Source organism: Danio aesculapii, chromosome 8, assembly GCF_903798145.1.
Source record: "Danio aesculapii chromosome 8, fDanAes4.1, whole genome shotgun sequence".
Lineage (NCBI taxonomy): Eukaryota > Metazoa > Chordata > Actinopteri > Cypriniformes > Danionidae > Danio > Danio aesculapii.
In genome coordinates, this window is record NC_079442.1 from 5451339 (window position 1) to 5478604 (window position 27266).

The window sequence follows — 27266 nt, forward strand, 5'->3', positions numbered from 1 at the left end:
CTGCAAGTTACGCCCCTTGATATTACACCGCTGTCTTGCAGTCGCTGAGACTTTTGTTTCAGTATGTTGATGTACTTTCAACTGTAACGGAATATTAAGTAGGGGGCAGGGCTTTTTTTTGCGCATTATTCACTTATAGCAAACTAATGGTAAGGGGGCGGGGTTAAGAATATTGGCTAAAGCCATCAAACTGATGTCAACAAAAGGGCAAACATGGAAGCAAATGATCAGGGGTCCATTCTTCGTACCTTGCTTAAATGATCTAAGAAGATTTGGCAGATCCTGGATCTTTTAATCTTGATAACTGATCTCTGGCTAATTTGGTTCTTCAAACAAGTTCGTGAATTAGATTAAAATGTCTGGATGAAATGATCTCAGATGGCTGCATGTGTTGTGAAGGACAGATTTATCGATCCTCGAAATCATGATCAGCAATGCAACGATTGGCTGACGGCACAGCAGCGTAATGACATCATCTGATTAATATTCAATTATCCACATGAGCAAAATTATATTAAATTCGTAGTAACCGGTTAGGTAAATATGATACGCGATAACTTTCCAAATTTGTTGTGGGCTGCATCTTTTATACTTTCATATGTCAAGTATTTAGCTATTTATTTAGTTTTATATTTTAGATCAGATTTTCTTTACTATAGCCTAGACCTGTTTAAGTTTCTTAATCGGCGTAAGAAATTTAAATGAATTTTGCATCAAAAAAGCATTTTGATATTGGTAAAGGCGTCTGCAACTTCTGCAAAGCATCAAATCACAGTCAGATTAGCTGCCAAACATGCATAACAGCATAAATTATTATTCCTTTAAAACAAACAAAAAACAGTTGAATATTGTGCATGTCTATTATCTTACAGAATTGTTCTAGAGCTGGATTGTACCTTTAAAATTTAAATAGTGCGCATTTGTATCTAAAAAATCCATATTAATAAATGTTCTCTTTGGTCCCCTTGGGGAGAACCACCCCGCTTTTGTACTTTTATTTACTAAGTTTTATTTATATATATTTTTAAACTTATATGTATATAAACATAAATATTATTATTTATTTAATATTAAATATTATTATTATAAATGTGTATTTATAAACTTTTTTAGAACTATTTTACTTTTTTCCAAGTGTATATAATCTATAGATTGCAAGTGTAAGAAAATATCAGCATTTGGTACATACTTACAGTATTACCTGCTTGAACTGACCTGATCTAATCCTGTTTAAGTTACATGAAATAAACATGTTCCCTAGCAGGTTTGAGTTACCCTGTTGCTATGACAACAACTCTCAGAAGAGTTTTGAAGAACGAAACGATCCTGGATCGTGTCAAATCGTCAATAACCAAATCCAGCTAACTGAGTAATCCACAGACGAAGAACGGACCCCAGATTTTAATAGAAGCTAACCAAAACAAACACTCGTCCCCTAGTGGATTAACTTGCATGGATTGATTATTTAGTTTTAGTCCAAAAATGTGCATAGCTAAATAAACACTGTACATTTTGACTTCACTTGAGTCTCAGTTGTGAAATACATTATTATATTGATATGTTTTATAGGAAGGTGACAGATACTAGAGTCATTTTTTATTTAAATGATTTTGACATTTTATTTGAATTATTATTTTTTTTTTTATTATCATTTTTCTGTTTAAGCCGAGTCTTCTGTAGCTACATGTAATAAGACTCATTCATTCATTCATTTTCTTATCAGCTTATTCACGGCCAATTCACACCCAATTTCCACACAGAAATGCCAACTGACCCAGCTGAGGCTCAAACCAGCGACCTTCTTGCTGTGAGGCAACAGCACTACCTCCTGTGCCACTGCATCACCCTAATAAGACTCGTTTTAGCGTAATAGTCAAGAAACTCAGCCATTTACCATGGCTGCACCGGGCATAATGCTACATCAGGAAACAAGAGACATGCTAATGCCTTTTAAAACCAGAAGAGGGAGGCATTTAGTAAATGATGTGACCTAAATTAAATATTACTGTTACACCAAAATGACTAGACAAGTTTGTTTAAATTATAGATACTTATTCTATTTATATTTTTTTATTTATTTATTTATTTTGATTTGGCATTCGGTTTATATTTAAAACTGCAACTTAGTTTTGTTATTTTACTCAATAAATATATATATATATATATATATATATATATATATATATATATATATAGAAAGAAATATGCAGTATACTACCTGACAAAAGACTTGTCGCCTATCTAAGTTTTAGAAACAACAAATAATAACTTGACTTTAATAACTTCAAGTTATTATTTGTTGCTCTTACTACTGGGATCAATGACAAGACTTTTGTCAGGTAGTGTATTTAAGAAATAGAAAATGGCACTTGTTAATTTCTATAGAAAATTCTCTCTTGTTGTTAAAATAAATTGTGGAAAATTCATATAACTAACTAAATAAAAACTTTAAAAATGTAAAATAAATAAACATGAATTGGCCTCAGGGTGGCGCAGTGGATAGCACAATCGCCTCACAGTAAGAAGGTCACTGGTTTGAGTCCCAGCTGGGTCAGTTGGCATTTCTGTGTCGAGTTTGCATGCTCTCTCCATGTTCATGTGGGTTTCCTCCCACAAGACATGTGGTATAGGTGAATTGGGTAAGCTAAAATAGTCCGTAGTGTATGTGTGTGTGAATGAGTGTGTATGGATGTTTCCCAGTGATGAGTTACAGCTGGAAAGGCATCCGCTGCATAAAACATTTGCTGGATAAGTTGGGGGTTCATTCCGCTGTGGTGACCCCAGATTAATAAAGGGACTAAGCCGAAAAGAAAATGAATGAATGAATGAAATTGGCCTTCCCTGCTGAAAAATCCAGCTTAAACCAGCCTAGGCTGGTTGGCTGGTTTTAGCTGGTTGACCAGCCTGGTTTTAGAGAGGTTTTGGCCATTTTGGCCTGGTTTAAGCTGGACATAGCTGGTTTTGGCTGGGCTCCCAGCCTGGCTAGGCTGGTCAAGCTGGTTTTAGCTGGTCATCTCCCAGCCTGACCACCTAAGACCAGGCTGGAAATGGCTGGAAACCAGCCTGGAAATGGCCAAAACCCCTCTAAAACCAGGCTGGTCGACCAGCTAAAATCAGCCAACCAGCCTAGGCTGGTTTAAGCTGGTTTTTTCAGTAGGGTTATCAGGGGTGTGAGCATTATTTTACAGTATAATTGTGTTACTTTATAACTACAGCAATTTTACATTGTGTATAATTAGAGCAATTTTACATTGTGTTACAGTATAATTAGCCATAATATTATCTATCCAGTAAAGGAATATTTTTGGATGTCTTAAGATTTTTTCTTAGTGAAAGTTACTGGTCTCCTGAGACAGAAAGTTGTGGTTTCCTGTTGGTGCCTTTCTGCATATGGCAGCACATGTGTTATGATCACTCACTTGTGTTGCCAAAACAAGGCCCTCAGTGTGTGTGTGTGTGTGTGTGTGTGTGTGTGCGCGCGCCCAGTGAACCGGTAGGAAAAGTCGACAAAAGTGGCCCAAAGTTCTTATGGCACAGAATATTTCCACACTGCTACTTCAAATTAAACTGTTAACCATATAGTTTCCATGAGATCTCTCTCTCTCTCTCTTCTGTCAGTGTCAATATACTGCCTGCAGATCAGGAGAAAGAAATCCATTCCAGATGGCAAGCATTAACATTAAGTTTCCCCATCAAAACCATTTTTTCGTAGGTCTTGACAGATTCTTCTCATTCTGCTGGTATTAAAAAATATAACACACAAATAGATAAGCAAAAGTGGCTGTTCCTGAAATAATTCAATATGTGTTTACATATGTAGCTCACTTTTAAAATGGTTCTTTACTTAAATAAATGGCTCTGTGAACATCCACAGAACATTCCAGAAGAGCAAAAGACTCTTTATACTGAAAATGATTATTATTTTTTTAGATTATTACAATGTACTTCAAGGGTGACACAGTGGCTCAGTGGTTTGCACTGTCGTCTCACAGCAAGAAGGTTGCTGGTTCGAGTCCCGACTGGGTCAGTTGGCATTTCTGTGTGGAGTTTGCATGTTCTCCCTGTGCTGGTGTGGGTTTTCTCCGGGTGCTCCGGTTTCCCCCACAGTCCAAACACATGTGCTATAGGTGAATTGAATAAACCAAAATTGGCTGTAGTTTATGAGTGAGTATGGATGTTTCCCAGTACTGGGTTGCAGTTGGAAGGGCATCCGCTTTGTAAAACATATGCTGGATAAGTTGGCGGTTCATTCCGCTGTGGGGACGGAGAATGAATGAATGAACAACATTTAAAAACTGTGACATGTCATTTAATATGATAATAATAATTATTATTATAAATAATATAAATTATTCTTATTATTATATCATGTTTATAACCATATCATGTGAATATATTTAAATTTTTGGGTGAATTATCCCCTTAAAATGGTTATAAACATGATCATTTGGTATTTGGTAATCATGTTTATAACCGTTTTAATTGGATAATTCACTCAAAATAAAAATTTACTCATGCCTTCAAGTTGTTATAAACCTTTATGGGTTTCTTTTTTCTGTTAAACACAAAAGAAGATAGTTTGAAGAAAGCTGATAACCTGTAACCATTGACTTCCATAGTAGGAAAAACATACTATGGAGGTCAGTGGTAACAGGTTTTCAGCATTCTTCTAAATATCTTTTGTCGTATTCAGAAGAAAGTTGAACTATTCCTTTAGGTTAGTAAATGTATATATATATATATATATATATATATATATATATATATATATATATATATATATATATATATATACTACTCAAAAAATATGGGGAACACTTGGAGTTACATTGTGTTGTTTTAGTGTCCCCTTTATTTATTTTGTTTGAGCAGTTTGTAACATGTAAGTATCAAAGTAATTTGCCATTTAACATCCTCGTTTAAAACTTGCTTTGTATGAGTGTTAAAACAGTGAATACATTTTCATGTTGTGTATTAACTATCCCCTTAAAATGATTATAAACATGATTAATTGTGGTGACCCCTGATTAATAAATATTAATATATATTATTTTTATATATACATTTTTTATACATCTACGAACTTAAAGGTATAGTTCACCCAAAATGACAATTCTGTCATCATTTACTTTCTCTTCACTTGTTCCAAACCTGTTTCATGATTATTTGGAAAATAATAGTTTTAATATGGTTATAAACATTATTATTTGGTATAATAATAATAATTACTATAAATAATATAAATTATTATTATTATTCCAAACAGGCGGCGCAGTAGGTCGCCTCACAGCAAGAAGGTCGCTGGGTTGCTGGTTCGAGCCTCGGCTCAGTTGGCGTTTCTGTGTGGAGTTTGTATGTTCTCTCTGCGTTTGGGTGGGTTTCCTCCGGGTGCTCTGGTTTCCCCCACAGTCCAAAGACATGCAGTACAGGTGATTTGGGTAGGCTAAATTGTCCATAGTGTATGTGTGAATGAGTGTTTGTGGATGGGTTGTGGCTGGAAGGGCATCCACTGCGTAAAAACGTGCTGGATAAGTTGGTGGTTCAGTCCGCTGTGGCGACCCCGGATTAATAAAGGGACTAAGCCTGAAAGAAAGTGAATGAATGAATGAATTATTGCGAATAATCATGCTTATAACCACCTTAAGAGGATAGTTCACACAAAAATAAATGTAAGTAAAATAAAATGTATTCACTGTTTACTCACCCTCAAGTTGTTATAAACCTTTATGAGTTTCTTTCTTCTGGTGAACACAAAAGAAGATAGTTTGAAGAAAGCTGAAAACCTGTAACCATTGGCTTCCTTAATAAGAGAAACGAATACAATAGATGTAAACGGTCACAGGTTTTCAGCTTTCTTCTAAATTTCTTCTTTTGTGTTTAGAAGAAAGACAATGAAACAGGTTGGGAACAGGCGAAGGGAAATAAATGATGACAGATTTTTCATTTTGGGCGAACTATCCCTTTAAGTTTGTAAATGTATAATAAATATCTCTAAAAATACAACATGTAAATATAACAGTAACTTGCCTTTCATTTGGTAGCTCATTTAAAAGTGTCTTTCAAAGAAAACTCAGCACTGCTGTTCTGCTGAATCAGAAAGATTAGCTCGCAGGCATGCTTTTACTGGCTGTGTTTCAAACCTTAGTCCACTTACTAGTTAGGCAGCACTTCTTAAAACTTGTTGCGTCGAAATGCCGTCATATCATTATCTATGAAGGCAGCTCGTGTATTTACTCGTGTACTGACAGAGGGCAGTGGCAGACAGCTTCTTGTTGATTAACTCTCAAGAGAGCGCACCAATAAACAAAGCCAACGCCCCGCACACTCACACTTTCCCCTCGCAGTGTTCACTAGTGGTCTGGCGCTCCAGCGACACGCACGCAGGAAATTCATGAAGAAACTGAGCTCAGCGTAGGAGTTAAAGGATTTCGTACATAACTACGCTTTCATTGTCTTTCACCAGAAGAAGTATTTTAATTAGTGAACGTTTGCTGACAAGGACACTCAGAAAGCGGCATTTATTAGGAAATATCTGCAGAATGGCAGAAACTGAGGGAAGTCCGTTCGCAGCAGGATGTTTGGAGAAACTGAAGAACTATGTGCGGACTCGAAAGGGGACTATACTGGCCGCCGAAATAGTAAGTTTTCAACACGTCTGTGTATTTTATTTAGCCTTTATTTCATTTTGAGGCGACAGTCTTGCAGAGATAAACAAAATACTGGCGTGAAATTATGAACGGTTGCTATGGAGACGCTCTCACTCGGTGAATAAAAATAATTCACCCATGATGATTTACATTCACACACTTGAGGTGCAGAGAACTGTCATGAAGGACTTTATTGGTTAATTGAAACATAGATACGAGATACTGTTTTCATTTGATATTATTACCAAGCAGGCACATACCCAGCAAACTATTTTGTGTTTAATAGACGTCTAATATATCATATAATAATATACATCTAAACGTAGACAGTTTGGCTAAAACAAGGCCAAAGTTGGACTGTCAGTGAAAATCTAATAGACATCTAATAGCCCAAAACTAGACTAGTCGTCAAATAGACTGATTAGACAGACTTTATATGTGTAGTCATTCATTTTTGTTTATTTGATGACTAGACTAGTTTTGGGCCATTCTTAGACGTCTAGTAGATTAGCACTGAAAGCCCAAATTTAGCCTTGTTTTAGCCAAGACGACTATGCTTAGACGTCTATTAGACATCTATTAGAGATCTTTTTAAAACAAAAAATGCTTACTGGACCATCATAAGACGTTAAAATTAGGATAGAATTAGGTTCTAAAAGTTCGATGTCGGTGACGTAGTGGAGTAAGTAGTGCTGTCGCCTCACAGCAAGAAGGTCGCTGGTTCGAGTCTTGGCTGGGTCAGTTGGCGTTTCTGTGTGGAGTTTGCATATTCTCCCAGCGTTGGCGTGGGTTTCCTCCGGGTGCTCCGGTTTCCCCCACAGTCCAAAGACATGCAGTACAGGTGAATTTGGTAGGCTAAATTGTCCGTAGTGTATGAGTGTGTGAATGAGTGTGTATGTGTTTCCCAGTGATGGGTTGCGGCTGGAAGGGCATCCGCTGCATAAAACATATGCTGGATAAGTTGGCGGTTCATTCCGCTGTGGCGACCCCAGATTAATAAAGGTACTAAGCCGAAAAGAAAACGAATGAATGAATGAATGAATGAAATTCGATGTCTAGCCAGTGATGTATAACGACATCAAATGACATTGATATTTGGTTGATATTAGGTTGTTTTGGAAAGTGACAAAATTCAACGTCGAGCCAACTTCATATTGACCTGAAATACTGACATTTATTCGTCAAGTATGGCAACGTCTGATAGACATTCACGCACTTGAGTTGTGGAGAATATGAAGGACTTTATTGATTAATTGAAACATAGATATGAGATACTGTTTTCTTATTACCAAGCAGGCACATAGCCAGCAAACAATTTTGTGTTTAATAGACGTCTAATAGACATCTAAACGTAGACAGCTTGACTAAAACAAGGCTAAAGTTGGGCTGTCAGTGATAGAAAATCTAATAGATATCTCAGAATAGCCCAAAACTAGACTAGTGATCAAACAGACAGATTAGATAGACTTTATATGTGTAGTCATTTCTGTTTATTTGATAACTAGACTATTAGATTAGATTTTTTAGATTTTTACTGACAGCCCAAATTTAGCCTTATTTTAGCCAAGACGACTATCTTTAGACATCTATTAAAAACAAAACATGCTTGCTGGGTAACATCATAAGATATAATATTAGGTTAGATTTAGGTCATGACATCAGGTGACCAAAATTCAATGTCAAGCCAGCGTCTAAGGACAACGTTATTTTGACGTAACATCATTAGACGTTGATATTTGGTTGGTTTTAGGTTGGACATTGACGTCAACCCGATTTTAATTTCCAAACAAACTGCAACGTACCCAGGACATTGGGGTACAATGTCAATCTGTCACCATGTTGACATCTTGTGCCTGCTGGGTGTTTAAGGCCATTTCAGTCATCATTGGACATTTTCAATGGTTTCAAAGTTTGCTGCAATTGTAAATCGGCCATGTCTCGAGGTAGTTTATTATGATGCGATTTACCTTCTATGTGCGATTTGATTGGACAGGAATCACAGAACTGATTTTTCTAATCCCCATAGACAAAAAAAAAAATTAGTGACTGCAGATTGAAGGAAAGTAGTGGGGTAAAAGTATCGATACTGCACTAAAAATGTTCTCAAGGGAAAGTAAAAGTACACATTTTTAAAACTACTTGGTAAATTACCGTTTCTGAGAAAAACTACTCAATTACAGTAATTTGAGTATTTCTAATTAGTTACTGTACACCACTGCAAATGACGTTGATATTTGATTGATTTTAGGTTGTGTTGGAAAGTGATCAAAATCCAACGTCGAGCCAACATCTTAAACTAGTCATATTGACGTCAAATACTGACATTTATTCACCAGGTATGGCAACCAAAATCCAACGTCTGATAGACGTCATAGTGGTAATGTCCACACAACGTCAAGCTGTAACATCATTAGACTTTGATATTTGGTTGATTTTAGCTTGGACGTTGGACAGTGACGTTGGCCTGACGTTGGGTTCTGATAAGGGCTGGACAATATGGCAAAAATGCAATCTCGTTATTTTATTTTCCATATTTCCCGTGTGCCCTGCTGTCTTTCACCAGTTTGAACATGTCACTCTCGCTCAGCTGGATGAGATAGTGGCCCACATAAAGCCATCAGGTTCACCTCATGATGCTGTTCCCCCACACCTTTTGAAAGAGGTCTTTTACACTGTGCGCTCTTTAGTTTTAACTATTATAAATGGCAGCCTTACTTCAGGAGTGGTTCTGAAAAATTTCAAACATGCTGTTGTACAGCCCCTTCTTAAAAACCCTTCTTAGCACACTTGAATGAGCACAATCTTCTTGAGATTTTCCAGTCCGGTTTTAAAGCAATGCACAGCACTGAGTCTGCCCTTTTAAGAGTTTTTAATGATATTCTTTTATCATGTGATTCTGGTTACTGTGTTGTTCTTGTCCTCTTAGATTTAACAGCTGCATTTGACACTGTTGATCATGACACCTTACTTTCATGCTTGGAACATTGGGTTGGCATTGTGGCTTTGGAATGGTTCAGGTCCTATTTGGATGGCCGAACCTTCTCTGTGCGCTTGGGTGATTGTGAGTCCTCCTGTGCTCCACTAGCTTATAGAGTTCCACAGGGTTCTATTCTGGGCCCTATATTGTTCTCTCTATATCTGCTTCCACTTGGATCAATTCTCAGGAGACAAGGTATCTCCTTTCACTGTTATGCTGACGACTGTCAAATTTATGTTCCCCTTAAAAGGACAGATGATCTTCCTCTAAATAAACTGGACTCATGTATAAAGGACATTAAATCTTGGATGGCACTGAATTTTCTCCATTTTAATGATTTTAAGACCGAAGTGATGGTGTTTGGCCCCAGTTCCAACGTCGCTCATTCTGTACGCCTAAATAATCTTGAATCTTTCTGTAAGCCAGAGATTGGGAACCTGGGTTTTAAAATGGATTCTGAACTAAAGCTTGAAAGCCAGATTCGGTCTGTTGTTCGCTCTAGCTTCTTTCACTTGAGACAACTGGCCAAAATTTAGCACGTTTTATCACACAAGCACTTTGAAAGAGTAATCCATGCTTTTATAACCTCCCGCTTGGACTACTGCAATGCCCTTTATTTTGGGGTGAGTCAGTCTTCTATTTCTCGACTGCAACTTGTTCAGAATGCAGCTGCACTTGCATTTCAGGATCCATTTTAAGTTACTTTTATTTGTTTTTAAGTGTCTAAATGTTACTGCACCCCTTTACCTCTCTGAGCTTCTCTGTCCTTACACACCTTCTCGTTCGCTCAGGTCAGCCGACCAGCTCCTCCTGGGTGTGCCCAGGACCAGTCGAAAGCTCAGAGGGGATCGGGCTTTTGCTGTGGCTGCACCAAAATTGTGGAATGAGTTGCCATTGTATATTAGACAAGCCTCTTCCATTACTGTTTTAAATCTCTTCTTAAAACCCACTTGTTCAGTTTGGCTTTTAGCACAGTGTGAGATGTTGACATTTTATGTTTATTTATTTGTATTTTAAAGTTTGTTTTACTCTCTGTTGTCAGCACTTTGGTCGACTGTGCTGTTTTAAAGTGCTTTATAAATAAAATTGAATTGAATTGAATATTGAACAATAACGATATATATTTAGATCTAAGTTGTTAATGCTTCCAGATTTAAAAGAGTCCCCCAACAATGACTGAAGCCACAAAAATTCGAGGGTTCGTTAAATGGCATAACATATTTTCGAATGATTAATTTTCGGAGGCCAAAAATTCGGCACATCTCTAATATCAACACGCTTCTAGATTCCCATTGTTGCACATTTCTGCTGTGTGTGGCTCTTAGATCAATATAGAGTAAAAAAAAGTGTAGAGCTTATCATTGTTATTGACATACATTTTTGTCATGAGTCAGGTCTGATCTTTTTAATTCCCTCACGTTCAGTATTGTTTTCGTCACTCAGCTGTAGATCTTTTCTTTTTGCAATTATTGCCTTAACACCTGCCTTCACTCGTAGCAGATTAGCGTCTCTATTTGTACCTCTGTGTTCTCTGTTTCAGTGTCAGATTATTATACCCTTCTAAGAGTATGTAACGGTGTCTCGGGATCATTCACTAATACTCAGTTCTCTGTAGTTTGTCCTGTCTAAGTAAGTCCTGTCTTTCGTCCTATTGTGTATGTTCTCAGCCCTTACCTGCACTCTGCTTTGTCTAGTGCTTTCAAGTTCTCCTTCTAAGCCTTCTCACCAACCAGCTCTGTGGGCTCCTTCTGTGCTCACCAGAACTTTTGTAAGCCATACCAGGTCGGTGCACAGCCAAGGCTCAGAGTGCGGCAGCCTGCCTGTGTGGAACTCTGTTCCTAATAAACTGTCCTTATTTTGCCTGTGCCTCTGGTGTATTGTCTGATCCGTTACAGAATAATCTGACCATGGAACCCACTGGTGAGTCCCAGACTCTCTTCGTGGTCAAGATGTAGGGAATCATGCTTTGCGGACATGATAAGGAGTTAATGGACATCAGATATACCGTGGAGAGTTTGGTAGCTCAGGTGACGGAGCTCACCACCCAGCTACAGCGTCTCAGGCCCGGAATGATGGCCAGCTTTGACAGTCTCCCTCAGTACGAACCACGAGTCAATAACCCCCAATGCTACTGCGGACACCCTACCCAGTGCAGAGCATTCCTGACGCAGTGGGAAGTGGTCATCTCCCTTCAGCCAGTAACCTATGTGGAGGATCGTTCGAAGGTTGCTTTCGTACTTTCTCTCCTTACCGGCCGGGCGAAGGAGTGGGGCACAGCTGTCTGGGAATCTAACTCGGAGTGCTGCTCTTGCTACCCGTTTTTCAAACAGGAAATGGTTAAAGTATTCGACCAATCAGTGTTTGGTTAAGAGGCCTCCCATCAGCTCACTGGTCTCTGTCAATCTAGAAGGTCAATGGTTGACTACGCCATCGAGTTTCGCTCACTAGCTGCGACCAGTCAATAGAATGAATCAGCCCTCATCGCTCGATTTATGGATGGTCTCAATGCTGAGGTTAAAGAGGAACTCTTTACTTGGGATCTACCACAGCACTTCGATAAACTCGCTGAGCTGGCCATTGGTGTTGACAAACGCATGAATCTGCATCGCCGCTCCCGCAGCGTGACTCCTGAGCGGCGACAGCAACCCTCTTCAGTTTGCCTCCCAGCTGCCACCCCGGACACGGAGCCCAAGCAGCTTGGGAGGTTGCATCTCTCTACTGCGGAACACCAGCGCCACCTGGCGGAGCGGAGATGCATGTACTGTGGTGCTTTTGGACACGAGGCTCTGTCCAGTAAAAAACCAAACCTCGCCAGCTGATCGAGAAGTTCTGGCGAGCTCGACAACCCTTTACTTCTCCACAAAATCTTGCACCTATCTCTCTGCTCACCTACAATGCCCTGGGGTCTCAGTGGACTGCCAAGCCTTTCTTGATTCCGGTAAAGATGTCGGCTTTCTGGATAAAGCATGGGCAATCCAGCACAAGATTCCACTAAAAGGCTTGACTGAACCCATCAAAGTATTCGCCCTAGATGGACAGCTTTTGGCCTCTGTGTGTGTCGCACTACTATTCCCGTGAGTTTAATTATTTCTGGCAACCATCATGGGACTATTTCTTTCTTTTTATTTAATTGTCCTCAAGTCCCTATGGTGCTCGGTCATTCCTGGCTGGTTAAACACAATCCTCAGATAGACTGGGCTAAGGGAAATGTAATGTCTTAGAGTTTTTCGTGTCATGTTGAATGTCTTGTCGGCACTGTGTCTGCCGTGTCTTCTGTTTCTGTGTTTCAGGAGGAACCCAGTGATTTATCTGGTGTTCCGGAGGAGTACCACGATCTGCGAGCGGTGTTCAGTCGGTCCCGGACGGCTTCTCTCCCCCCGCACTGCCCACATGATTGCAGTATTGATCTCATAACCGGCAGCACAAAAAAATTATGATGTGGGACATCGCGAACTGCTAGCCATTCGTTTAGCCCTCGGCGTATGGCGCCATTGGCTCGAAGGCATGACCCTTCCCTTTTTAGTCTGGACCGATCACCGTAATCTCGCTTATCTCCTCTCAGCTAAGAGATTAAATGCACATTAAGCACGTTGGGCGTTATTTTTCACGCGTTTTGATTTCACTGTCTCTTACTGCCCTGGAGCTAAGAACATAAAGCCTGATGCATTATCTCGCCAATTCAGCACCTCGGACTGCAACCCGCTCACCGAGACCATACTACCTAGAGAATGCGTTCTAGGAGCAGTCACGTGGGGAATCAAACGCGATGTCAAGAGGCACCTTACTGCAGTTAATATCCCTAGCGTGTGCCCTGATGGTAAACTCTATGTTCCGCGCATCGCTCACCAAGATGTTCTTTGCTGGTGTCATTCTTCCAAACTCTCCGCTCTCTCAGGCGTTAAGGGTAGTTATTCAACCGCACGCCAACTCTTCTGGTGGCCATCGATGCGTCGTGACATCCAGCACTTCGTCAAGTCATGTTCAGTCTGTGCTCAAACCAAATCTAGTAATAGTCCTCCCGCAGGACTGCTCCGACCCCTCCCTATTCCCTCTCGTCCCTTGTCTCATATAGCTATGGACTTCATTACCGGCCTTCTGCCATCATCCGGTAACACGGTCATCTTAACTATAGTCAACCGTATTTCCAAATCCGCGCGCTTCATTCCCACTCCTAAACTTCCTTCCGCGAAAGAGACTGCTGCTCTAGTCTTCGACCATGTGTTTAAGATTCATGGTTTGCCCACTGACGTCGTTTCAGACCGAGGTCCACAATTCGCCTCGCAATTTTGGAAGGAAATTTGTCTTTGCATAGGCTGTACTGCAAATTCATCTTCGGGGTTTCACCCCCAGACAAACGGGCAGGCAGAACGTGTCAATCAGATTCTGGGACAGCTTCTCCGTACACTCACTGCGCGTAACCCATCTTCTTGGTGCGAACAATTTGGGTGGGCCGAATACGCGTACAATTCCTTACCCACATCTTTCACCGGTCTCTCTCCTTTCCACGCATGCTTAGGCTATCAACCTCCCTTGATCTCCACTCAAGAATTTGAATCCGCCGTACCGTCAGTCGAAGCATTCATTAAACGATGTCAACGTACCTGGAAGACCGTGTGCAGGGCTCTCACTAAGACACGGGAACGTACTCGTCGAGCCGCTGATCGATACCGCATTAAAACCCATATATATATATATATATATATATATATATATATATATATATATATATATATATATATATATATATATATATATATTTGCGGTCAAAGAGTATGACTCTCCACTCGTCACCTTCCGCTCCAATCACAATCTCACAAGTTAGCATCTAAATTTATCGGACCCTTTCAACTTAATTTACCCCATAACCTCCGACGCGTTCATCCTGTCTTCCATGTCTCGGGTATTAAGCCCGTTATTCAGGGTGGAAAGGGGGATTCTTCAAAACGAAGATGGCTGTTATATGGAACTTTTCATATGGGTATTTATAGTGGCTTAGGAATCGTCTGATTGGTGAATCATAAATTAAATAATGCGGGACCAGCTGCAAGGAATCATAAGCACATGATCCTCTCGAAATTAGTTTATAAATAAACTTCACTTGTCAACAAATCAGGGGAATCCACCATGTCTGTGCATGGTCAGTTCTGTGCATGGTCAGTTCTTGTCTCGTGGCTTGCGGTGTGTTTGGCGCTGTGCAAGAAGATCCAGCTGTTGATCTTCTTACACAGACATGGTGGATTCCCCTAATTTGTTGACAGGTGAAGTTTATTTATAAACTAATTACGAGAGGATCACGTGCTTATGATTGCTTGCAGCCGGTCCCACATTATACAGCGGCCTTTTAGGGGCCGTTCACATATCGCGTCTTTGCTAGAGTTCGCGCAAGTTTGTTATATCCAATGGAGCTGCACGGCTTGTGCACACAAGGGAGTGACGTGCTCACACCTTCCAAGCGCAGCCAGTTGAATGAATCCCGCGAGCGCCAAGCACCGCTCCAATCAAAATCTCGCAAGTTAGCACCTAAATTTATCTGACCCTTTCAGATCACTAAGATCGTTAATGTTCAACTTAATTTACCCCATAACCTCAGACGCATTCATCCTGTCTTCCATGTCTCGTGTATTAAGCCCGTTATTTGCTCTCTCTCCCCTCCCACCACCTCTATTCCTGCTCTAGTCGATGATTCCATTTTTAGGGTCAAGAAGATCCTAGCCATACGCCCCCGGGGTCAGGTCAGTATCTTGTTGATTGGGAGGGATATGGTCCCGAGGAGAGAAGCTGGGTTAGGGGTGGCGCTCCTTAGGGGTGGGGGTTGGGGGGAGTACTGTCATGAGTCAGGTCTGATCTCTTTAATTTCCTCACTTTCAGTATTATTTTCGTCTCTCAGCTGTAGATCCTTTCTTTTTACAATTATTGCCTTAACACCTGCCTTCACTCGTAGCTGATTAGCGTCTCTATTTATACCTCTGTGTTCTCTGTTTCAGTGTCAGATTATTATACCCTTCTAAGAGTACGTAACGGTGTCTCTGGATCATTCACTTATACTTAGTTCTCTGTAGTTTGTCCTGTCTAAGTAAGTCCCGTCTTTCGTGTTCTCAGCCCTCAAGCTCTCAAGCTCTCCTCCTAAGCATTCTCACCGACCAGCTCTGCAGGCTCCTTCTGTGCTCACCAGAACTTTTGTAAGCCATACCAAGTCTGCGCACAGCCGAGGCTAAGTGTGCGGCAGCCTGCCTGTATTGAACGCTGTTCCTAATAAACTGTCCTTATTTTGCCCACACCTCTGGTATATTGTCTGATCCGTTTACAAATTTATTGTGATTAGATATAATATCGTTTATCGGCCCAGCCCTAATTCTGACATCAACCTGATTTTCATTTCCAAACTAAATGCAACATCCCCACGACGCTGGGGTGCAACGTCAATCTGACATCAGGTTGATGTCCTGTGCCTGCTGGGCATTGTATACCTATGGGTCCCTGAGACCCTCTGACAGAGCGTGTAAATACAACTTCAAGCATAAGCCTCGAATTTTCCTCATTGAAGGCTAGAAATAGATTTAAAGAAAGTGCCAGAAGTTCCTCCAAATACTTACTCATGCAGCTGTATCCTGTATGGTACAACACGACTTTCAGTATTGCAAAACCTGACTATGAGAAATCATGGTTGTAAATGTAGTTATAAAACTGTACCTCAAAACATAGTATTTCTTACTGTGCTGGTATAACTGTGGCTAGTAACAGAAGTGAGTGAAAAGAGTAATAATACTGCCGTTGAATGAAATGCCTCCTATCACGGGGCCATTTGAAACTTCACACTAACACACAACACAAGTGTGTGTGTTTTGGAGAGGAGGTGGCATGTAATGCAGACCAGGGTTCACACAATCTGCTGGAGAGTCAGGCTGCTGTACTCTATCAATCATCACATGCCTCAGTCTTGAGAAAGCAGAAGTTGTGGAAGATGACTAAAGATAAAGGAACCTGACTGGCAAAATGAATGTTACATAACAGTCTTTGAATACCAGAGAACCAAAAGTAAATCAAACACTCAGTTTTGTGTTGTTGCTTAGACCTTATCTTTCATGTTAGACCTTATCTTTTCAGGATGGGCGTGGCCTTTGTATCTTGAAGGGTTAGTTCACTCGAAATTGAAAATTATGTTAATTACTCCGCTCATGTCATTCCAAACCTTTTTTCGTCGTCTGAGCACAAATTAAAGGGCACCTATGGTGAAAAATCTACTTTTCAAGCTGTTTGGACAGACATGTGTGTAGGTATAGTGTATAGACCGTCATATTGGGGTGATATAAACACACCCAGTGCTTTTTTTCAATTTAACAACAACAAAAAAAAAAAAAAACGGTGGACCAATTGGAGCGGTTTTCAGAGCGACCGCAACTTGACGTAGGAGTGCGGTCCCCCGCCCACCAATATTGATAGACGGGCGCGCATTACCATATCCTCAGTTTGTTGTTTCACGTCCGCCATTTTCAGCGTGTGAGTCAAAGCTATATTAGTAAAGGAACACGCTTGCTCTATTTTTAGATGTAAGGCTCATTGGGCTCAACACAAGAATTATTTTATGCAACTTTAGGTGTGTTTGCAAACATGTGTACTTACTGTTCATTGCGTCTACCTTAAACTTCAGCCGTTTGCATTTCTCGCAGTTACAGAAGCTCCTTGTCATCTTAACTAGGTGCAGCTGGAAAGTGCGAGCGTGTTGCCTCACACCGCGTCTCTCCATTGGAAATAAAATAACAAACTTGCCACACAACGCCGCTTCAAGTCGGCGGCTGTCCTCGGCACCCAGTCACGATTCAGGACACTTCATGTTTCTACCGCGCCACAGAGCGCCATCTGAATAGTTTCATTTTAAATAACATCCGAATGTGCGTGTCTGGTGTGCCGTGTCGCGGCTCTGAGCGGCGCATCCGGTGCCTTAGTCAAAGTTAATTCAGTGTGCGTGGTAATTAGTCTCGGTGTACAAGCTCTGCACTTTAAACTAGCACACAGTTGGCTGTAAAACTGTACAAAGACACATATGATTTTATACTCTCTGCTTGGTCTGTGTCTGAGTCGTACATGTACGACTGAATGCTGGTCCTCTCACTCATGTTGCTTCTCTCTGTCTGCCTGTCTGTTGCCAAACACAGAGCGGGGGAGCTCTTGGCTCAGCCCCTTGTTACGTTGGGCGACACACCCCTAAAACAGCGAGCTGTGGACACGCCCCCAAAATGACACTTTTTAACACATTATAATAAAAAAATCTGAATTGTGTTTTAAACTGAACCTAAACTGGCACACTCAGAAGAACCATAATATTAATATTAAATCATAAAAAAGGTAAACTATCTGCCCTTTTAAGCTATTTTAGGTGAAATCTGAGAACTTCGTCATCCTCCATAGACAGCAAATGTTTAAAATAAATACCATAAAACAGTGGTCCTCAACCACCGGCCTGCGGACCGGTACCATTCTCTGGATCAGTTGGTACGGGGCCGCTCAAGAAATCTTTATTATGTCCGTTTTATTTATCTAAACGATTTTTTATTTTGAAAAATGACCATATTCTCTCGCTTACATCTCGGTCACAATTATTATACCAAATTTAACGCACAAGCAGCAGAATGAGTAAGAAACAGACATCTTTGGAAAGTTTCTTTCCTAAGGGAAAAGGACCCACGAACTGCCAAGGAATGTATCCACAACCCATTTCAAGAGTTCACACTTAGCTGATGATTGATTATAAAGCTTGTTTGGCATGCTGTCCCGGGAGAGAGCCTCTCACTAACCACTGAGCCACCGTGTTACCCATCTAAGAAAGGAGGAGGAGTAGTGGTGGAAGGGGGGATTCTTCAAAACGAAGATGGCTGTTATATGGAACTTATGGTATTTATAGTGGCTTAGGAATCGTCTGATTGGTGAATCATAAATTGAATAATGCGGGACCAGCTGCAAGCGATGATAAGCACGTGATCCTCTCGAAATTAGTTTATAAATAAACTTCACTTGTCAACAAATCAGGGGAATCCACCATGTCTGTGCAAGAAGATCATGTGCATGGTCAGTTCTGTGCATGGTCAGTTCTTGTCTCGTGGCTTGCGGTGTGTTTGGCGCTGTGCAAGAAGATCCAGCAGTTGATCTTCTTACACAGACATGGTGGATTCCCCTAATTTGTTGACACCACATTATACGGCGGCCTTTTAGGGGCCGTTCACATATTGCGTCTTTGCTAGAGTTCGCGCAAGTTTGTTATATCCAATGGAGGTGCGCAGCTTGTGCGCACAAGGGAGTGACGTGCTCACGTCAACTGGCTCAGCCAGTTGAATGAATCCCGCGAGCGCCGAGCACACCGCAAGCCACGAGACAAGAACTGACCAATAAGCTTCAGCTTTTATGAAATATACACAATTCGGTAGACTATTTATCTCAGACAAACACAAAACACCCAAACACTGCAGTGCTTTGTCATTTTCTCCATAAATAAAATCAGTATTAGAGTGACAGCAATGTTTTGTCAGCTTTAGGCATGGGACGATAATCAGTTTTAAGGTACCTTCCGCGGTTTTGAAAAGTCAAGGTTTTAAAAACCGTTAATTTTCTGTCATTCCGTTCCTCAGGTATTTGTACGTTTAGTTTTTTACAACTATTTTATTGAGGTTTTTTTTATGGCAACTGTAGAAAAGGACCCTCCACATCACAAGCTACTGGTCAGTCCATGATTCAGGAAACATCTGAAAAACAAATCTCTTATACACCAACATCCAGCCTGCTGTAGAGCTGAACAGTGCAATGGCTTTAGTTTATATCCAAATAAAAGAAAGATATCCAAAGATGCCTTTTCAAGTAATTAAGACAGCAGAAGTCAACGACTTATTTAAATGATTTAGCCTGACATTTATTGTTTCAAAATATTTTAAATTTTAAAAAATATACTATGTTCAGTAGGGTAAAGTTGTTGTTTTTAGACAGACATTTTAAAAGAACATATTTTAGAGCAGCAGTTACAAAACTGACATCGTGAAACCGTGATATTTTTACCCAAGGTTATCATACCGTCAGAATCTTATACCGACCCATGCCTAGTCAGCTTGTCATTCTCTAAGAAAATGGTTGATAGTCGCCTAGCAACCTACAACCTACAAAACACCACTCACCTCCACCCCCTCTCCCCACCGGTCAGCGGTAAAATTGTAAAGTGTTGACTGGTATGCAGTGATAAAAAGGTTGAAGACCACTACCATAAAATATCCTCAAAACAGACCCTATGCCTTTAGTGTAGGGCTGCACAATATAACGTTCCAACATCGATATTGCAATGTGTGCATATGCAAAAGTCACATTGCCGTATCTGCAGTGTTAAACCGGTATTATTATTGACCAGAATTTGAAAGACACTTTTGAAAGAGCTTATGATTTGTGGAGTTTTTGCAACGTTTAACCATAAAGTGCTCTACTGTATCAATGTTTGTGATTGCTTTAATATATTGTACGTAGATGCATGCCCTTACAACATTATCCCAATGTATCAAAAATTATGGTGAAATTATATATTCAATATCGCAATATATATCATAGAAAGCGAAAATATTGCAATGTCAGTTTTTTCAATATCGTGCAGCCCTACATTGGTGGTTCAATTATAATAATATTAGGCTAGGAGAATACTTTTGTGTGCACATAAAACAAAAATAACGTCATTATTCAACAGTCCCTTCTCCTCAGTGTCAGTATAGTGTGCGCATTCATGTGTTGCACTTTAATACCTCTGAAGTATGCCTCTGGAAGTTCATGAAAGCGTGCCTTACTTATTTTTTTATATTTTTATTGTATACTTAGCTTTTTTCAACTAAACGCTTGTCATGAATGTGAATTTCTTAAAATCGTAGCATCACTACATCCCACAATCAGCTGCACAACTTCAATTCAAATGTAAAAAATGTTATTATAATTGTAAAATGTTCACTGAAAAGTATTTTCCTTGGTCACATCTTTTTAGAACATTAAAAAAAGATTTATTCACTTTCACTACACTTATCCTCAGTACAAATGCTACGAAATAAAGCTAATAATATTGTAAATAATGTTCAATTTCCAGCACAGACTGATTGTGCGTCATCAGGTGCCACAGGGATTGATGTGAAACTTTATTGTATGACTTTATTTTTAATAAACCAGTGAGTGACCATTGACTTGCATTATTGACCTTATTCTGGAATGCGGAAGTGCGCTTGTTTTTGCGATTGTTTTAGAACTTTTGATTCAGTTGCCTATAGGTGAAATGACTAGGAATAATAATCATCAGAAAACGGTCAAACTACTTGCTCTAAAAACAAGTATGACTATACTAGGATTGTCACGATACTAAAATTCGGTACCAATCCATACTGAAATTTTATGAAAACGTCCATTTCCCGCTAACATTTGAGCGCTGTTTATCGCGTTCTGAAACCGCTCCAGTGTCCCTATATCTGTGGTTACACTCAGTAAACAGCGGTGAGTTTGGTGAATTAATGACCTTCATGGCCAATCACAGTCATTTCTGTTGAGCACATGAACACAATGGCAAATCAGCGCTGTTTAAAACGTGCTCATCAGTGCTCAAATGTTAGCGGGAAATGGACATTTTTAATATTTCAGTACTGCTTGGTACCAAATTCCAGTATCGTGACAACCCTACAAGGAAATAAGGAAAAATTTAAAAATATCAACAAATATAGACCTGTTCGTTTTAATGAACGACATTTTCATTTTTGGATGAAGTATATACTTAAATGTTTGAAACATGAGCTGAGAGAGAGAGATCCATAAATTTACCATGTCTTTTGCATGCAAGACAAAAGACTGTAAGAGACCTGAATGATAAACCACCCTGGCTCATATTTTATGCTCTAATGAATCTATCCTGAGCTCACCACATTTTACAAGCCAAACTCCCTGTGTCTTGTTTAAATGGACAGAAATGGACTTGAAATGAATTTTTCAAGATTGAAAATGACCCCATCAGTTATTCTCCCTCATGTGGGTTTAAATATGTATGAGTTTCTTTCTTCTGTTGAACACAATAGAAGATATTTTGAAGAATGCTGACCCACTGACTTCTAAAGTAGGAACAAAACTACTATGGATGTCAATGCAACAAGCATTGTTCATAATTTCTTCTTTTGTGTTCAACTTTAAGGTGAGGGGTAAGTAAATGATGCTAGAATTGTCATTTTTGGTTGAACTATCACTTTAAATAGAATTATACAGCACATGCTCGTAATCTGAATTTGTTGCATTGTTTATCTGGAAATCAAAACTCTTCTTTAAGAGGCCGTCGAGTAACTAAAAGGCCACTGTTGCACCAGAAGCAGTAATAGCACGTTATATAACTGATGGTTAAGGTCATGGACGTTGGACATGATAGTCTCATTTTCCAGAGTTCATTCAGACACACCCACCTCGAAACATGTAGATTCATGGGCAAGTGAAATGACACACCTAGTGCCTTAGAGTAAGTAACCATGCATGCTTGGACTGAGACCCAGATGAGTGATGTGCTCTATAGCTCTAGACTAAAAGAAATCTGCCCTACAAAGGCAAAATACCTTAGCTTGCTAGAGGGTGGAACTGAGGAAAAAGATACTTTCAATATTTTGTTTTCTAGCCAAATGAATTATAATTAAGAGACTAGAAAGCGAGATACAATACAAATTGAGATACATTTCTATGTGATAAATAGAAATTGAAATAGAAATAGAATTCCCAAAATATCAATAACTAATTTCAAAGTTACTGCCTTTTCATAGCAGAAATGTAAACGTGTGCAAGAATGTCACGTGAATAAGCTAGTGGGCGTTTTGCTGTTGTTAAGTGTGTCTTTGTGCACTGCAAAAAAATCCTTTTCTAACTTTCTAACTTCTTGTAGTCTAAATATATAAAACAATTCTAAATTCAAGGAGAATTTTTTAGACAAGCCAAGAATATTGTCTTGTTTTCAGAAATAATAAGTCAAACTTAAGGAAGTTTTTTCTTAAAACAAACTAAATAATCTGCCAATGAATGGGGTAAGCAAAATAATCATGTTTCACTTAATACGTTGATTTTAGTTAACCCATTGGCAGATTATTTTGCTTGTTTTAAGGCTTCTGTATACGTATGCGTCAAGCGCACGCGTATGATCCGGCACAACCTTCCCGTGGTTGCATAACCCTCATCGTGGCTGATGCTGACACGCACCTCTCCAAAAATGTTACTATATGTCGCAACGATGGGTAGCGCAAGCTCTGTGATTGGTCAGCTTGGTAGCTGTGACTAGTGTGGGCGGTGCTCAGAGGTACAAGCCCGATGTCGAGCACCAGATGGAATCTTTTGTTTTGTGTTTACATTATGATTAAAGTTGTTGCACATCTGCAACAGTTTAAGCTACTTGTCTTAAGCGAGTTTAAGCTACTTGTCCATTAATGTAGCGTTCCGAAAAAACAAAACACCCGCGAACAAACTCGCCACAGATGAACAAAAAAACCTACTGCCTTTAGCGTTTCAGAAGTGTTATTGCAGAGCAACAATAACAGCACGCAAAAGTATAATTACATGCAAGGCATGTGCTGTGGGTCACGGCAATCACTCGACGTAGAAGTATAAACCAGCCTTTAAAGGTACAGTATGTAGATTGACACCAAGGGGTTGATCTAGGTATTGCAGTCCAAATTCAAAACACTGGAGAGGGTTTATTTCACCTGGCGCTTTCTCCGATGACTGTACACAAACACAGGTTGCCAAATTGACAACACCATCAGGAGTGAGCATGCCTGACTATTCAGTTTAAATTATTTGCATAGCGCTGGGTGTTACGGTGGTGCAGTGGGTAGCACAATTGCCTCACTGCAAGAACGTCGCTGGTTCGAGCCCCAGCTGGGTCAGTTGGCTGATGAATGAATTGTATAGTGCTTTTTACAATTATTATTGTTTCAAAGCAGCTTTACAAAAGGTGCATATTATTACATTACAATCAAATTAAGCTATTATATATAAACATGTTCTGAGAAAAGCCAAGCAGTAAATATTGTTTACTATTATATTGAAATACTATTTCAGTTATTCATATCAGTACTTTATATTTTATTTAAATTATGTGTATATTTATCTCACTTTTTAAAGTGATGTGACAGCAACCTTTAAAACAAACACAGAAGCAAACATATAAAACATAACAGTATTTTTTAAAAAATGCCTGGTGCATTAAGACAGGAAGAGTGTGTCCTGCTGGTGGTTTGTCAAGCCCACTGACTTGCATGGAGCACTCTCACGCATCATACAGTTATGTGATGCATTGCATGCTTTACCAAAATATAGGTTTTTAATCTAGTTTAAAACTGAGAGAGTGTGTCTGAGCCTTGGATATTATTAGGAAGGCTATTCCGGAGTTTAGGAGCCATAAATGAGAAGGCTCAACCTCCTTTAGTAGACTTTTCTGGGTATCTAGCCTACACCGTGTCCCAGCTACACACGACAACACACAGTAAAAGGAATGCGATTTTTTTTTTTTTTCAAACCAGTGAAAACTGAAATTTCTATTTAGAAACTATTTCTTTGTCTGCGACGGCTGAACAACAGCATAAACTACTATGACAATGATTACCTCAGGTACTGATTATGTGCTTTATTCAGTGTTAATGCTACCAATGTGAGTTCAAATACCATTTTACATGACATTTACTGCCACACTGAAAGCAGCAGCTGATAGTTTACCACCGATTTTGAAAAGCTAACTAGCTAACAAATAGTTTGAAAACGATAGTCAGATTCAGCACAATCCAACAAATAATCACTTGGCATGTACTTTTAATAATGTTAAAGAAGTTTAATATGTGTTAATTAGACTGTAAACCATTACCATTTACCACTTACCATTTCTGTGTAACAATATAAATCTTACCACACAGTTACAATATAAGCTGATAATGTTTATGTTTGTAAACAAGACTGAAATTAAATGCGCTGTTTTCCACCAAGGCAACCCAGAGTACAGAAATATAATTGAGTAAACTGGCAGTGGGCAGGTTATAGAGGCCAAAACAAAGACAGACATTACGACAAGGACTACACATTTTCAGCTTCAGAATTGTTTTTCAGATAAACAAGAATGTTCACTTAGCATGTTTCTTAAATATCTGCAAACATATTATGGTATTTTTATGCTTTAGAGCAGTCAAAAACCTACATACCACACCTTTAAGAAGGAAAACATCTCTGAAAACAAGACAATCCTATTAGCTCTTCTAGAAAATACTTCTTGATTTAAGAATTTTTAGATATTTACACTAAAAACAAGACAAAAGATGCAGTGTTTGGGTGTTGAATATTTCTCATGTTGTAGGTAGCCACTGGCAGGATTACATAATTCATGTTTAATGTATTTTCAGTATTGTAAAAGCTGTACAATGGGAGTTTTTCATCTACAGAACGTGCTTTAAAAGCTTTTGTTTATTTCTGGTCTTTCCTTATTTATCTATTTACCCTTGTGACCCTGTTCAGCTCGGAGCCCTCAGTAGTGGGTGTTCTTAAAGGAGCCAACACTGTATGCTTGAATAGAGCTTCATTGTGCGCCGGCTGCAGTTCAGTCTGCCTGTGAGGCTCATAGAGGCAGTTTGTGCCAGTCCCTACAACTCATAAAGCTCCGATACATATGTGCATGAAGGAGGGGTGCCTGATCACATCATGCTGCCCACTCTGCTTCTCGACGCCCACAGGATCAGCTCGCCTTCAATGGGCTGCTGTACAAAATCAGTGACTAACATTTAGGAACTGCTACAAATCATTTAGTGGCATTCAAAAAACTTTACTGCATGTCTACATTAAATATATTGTTGAAGTCAGAATTATTAGCCCCCCTGTATATTTTTATTATTTCTAAATATATTAGTTTACTCATTTTTAATAGCTGATTTCTTTTATCTTTGCCATGATGACAGTAAATAATATTTGACTAGATATTTTTCAAGACACTTCTATACAGCTTAAAGTGACATTTAAAGGCTTAACTAGGTTAATTAGGCAAGTTAGGGTAATTAGGCATGTCATTGTATAATGATGGTTTGCTCTGCAGACAATCAAAACTAAAAATTGATTTTATTCTAGCCAAAATAAAACAAATAAGACTTTCTCCAGAAGAAAAAATATTATCGGAAATGCTGTGAAAAATTCCTTTCTCTGTTAAACATAGTTTGGGAAATATTTGAAAAGGAAATTCACAGGAGGGCTAATAATTTTGACTTCACTCTACATAAAGGGATAGTTCACCCAAAAATAAACAATGACTTCATTTACTCACCGTCATGTGGTTTTAAAGGGAAGCATTTTTTGCACTGCAGAAATGTGAGCGCTGTTTTAAAAACACTCCATAGATTAAATCTTCTATGGTAAATAAACTACTATAGACGTGTGTACCAGTAAGCAGCATACTTAAATATAACTATTGTACTCAACATTTTTGGTTGATCTATCTTTTTAATTATTAAGCCAGATAACTGAAAATAACTTTGAAGTGGTCTCTTAATCTGTGTTTATTTTTTCTTCAGAGCTGTCTGTTTACATGTATGTAAAGCTACAGTAGCTATGTGTCCATCTACCTATTTTCATGCGCATTTGGCTCATCGCATAAAACAATACTTGATGGAAACAGCAATATGTACATAAAATAGGCATTAAAAAATTGTAAAATATAAAACAAAAATGTTTGTGCACAACTGAGTAGGATAAACGTTTTATTCGATAAGAAAAAAGACTATAGAATACACAAGACACGTCACTCGTATAGTTTTAAATGGGGAAAAGTGTAACAGTCAATATGGCGAATGAAGCCCCGCCTACTAGTACAGGAGCCGTTGGTGTCGTGATCTTGTTCCTGTCAAGTGTACATGCGCATTAGCTCGGGCAACCTGAAAAAATGCCGATTCTGTTTGATTCGAACATTTAGAAACGAAACTTATGAGACAGGCGTTTAAATTTACATGCAATCTAAATTCATTCATTCGTTCATTTTCTTTTCGGCTTAGTCCCTTTATTAATCTGGGGTCGCCACAGCCGAATGAACCGCCGACTTATCCAGCACATGTTTTAAACAGCGGATGCCCTTCCAGCTGCAACCCATCTTTGGGAAACATCCATACACATTCACTCACACTCATAAACTATGGAAAATTTAGCCTTCCCAATTCACCTGTACCGCATGTCTTTGGAATGTGGGGGAAACCGGAGCACCCGGGGGAAACCCACGTGAACGCAGGGAGAACATGCAAACTCCACACAGAAACACCAACTGACACTGTATGAGTGTGAGTAAATGTGTATGGATGTTTCCCAGGGATGGGCTGCGGCTGGAAGGGCATGTAAAACATGTGCTGGATAAGTTGGCGGTTCATTCCGCTGTGGCGACCCCAGATTAGTAAAAATTAGTAAAGAAAATGAATGAATTTAAATCAGTACATTATATTTTATTCAAATTAAGTGTATATTTGATATCTTCCCCTTTTTTAAGTGATGTAACAGCAGCTTTTAAAACATTTGGGATTTTTAGGAGAGGTTTATTTTAATGTAGAGCAGGGGGCACATCTGTGTGAAGATTTATGAATGTAGAGCTTACATATTTGTCAAAAGTA

At 39.3% G+C, this 27266-nt stretch overlaps 1 protein-coding gene across 2 annotated transcripts in view; it reads left to right on the forward strand.

Annotated features, from left to right (window-relative positions):
• Positions 1 to 6320: 6320 nt before the first annotated feature.
• Positions 6321 to 27266, forward strand: part of plp2b (proteolipid protein 2b) — a 37750-nt gene continuing 16804 nt past the window's right edge. The window contains exon 1 of one of the 2 annotated variants that reach the window (XM_056463066.1): positions 6321 to 6638. In XM_056463066.1, the coding sequence (XP_056319041.1) occupies positions 6540 to 6638 (99 nt within the window). In that variant the 5' untranslated portion in view covers positions 6321 to 6539. The remainder of the gene's footprint in view (positions 6639 to 27266) is intronic. The other variant, XM_056463064.1, reaches the window with a different exon arrangement.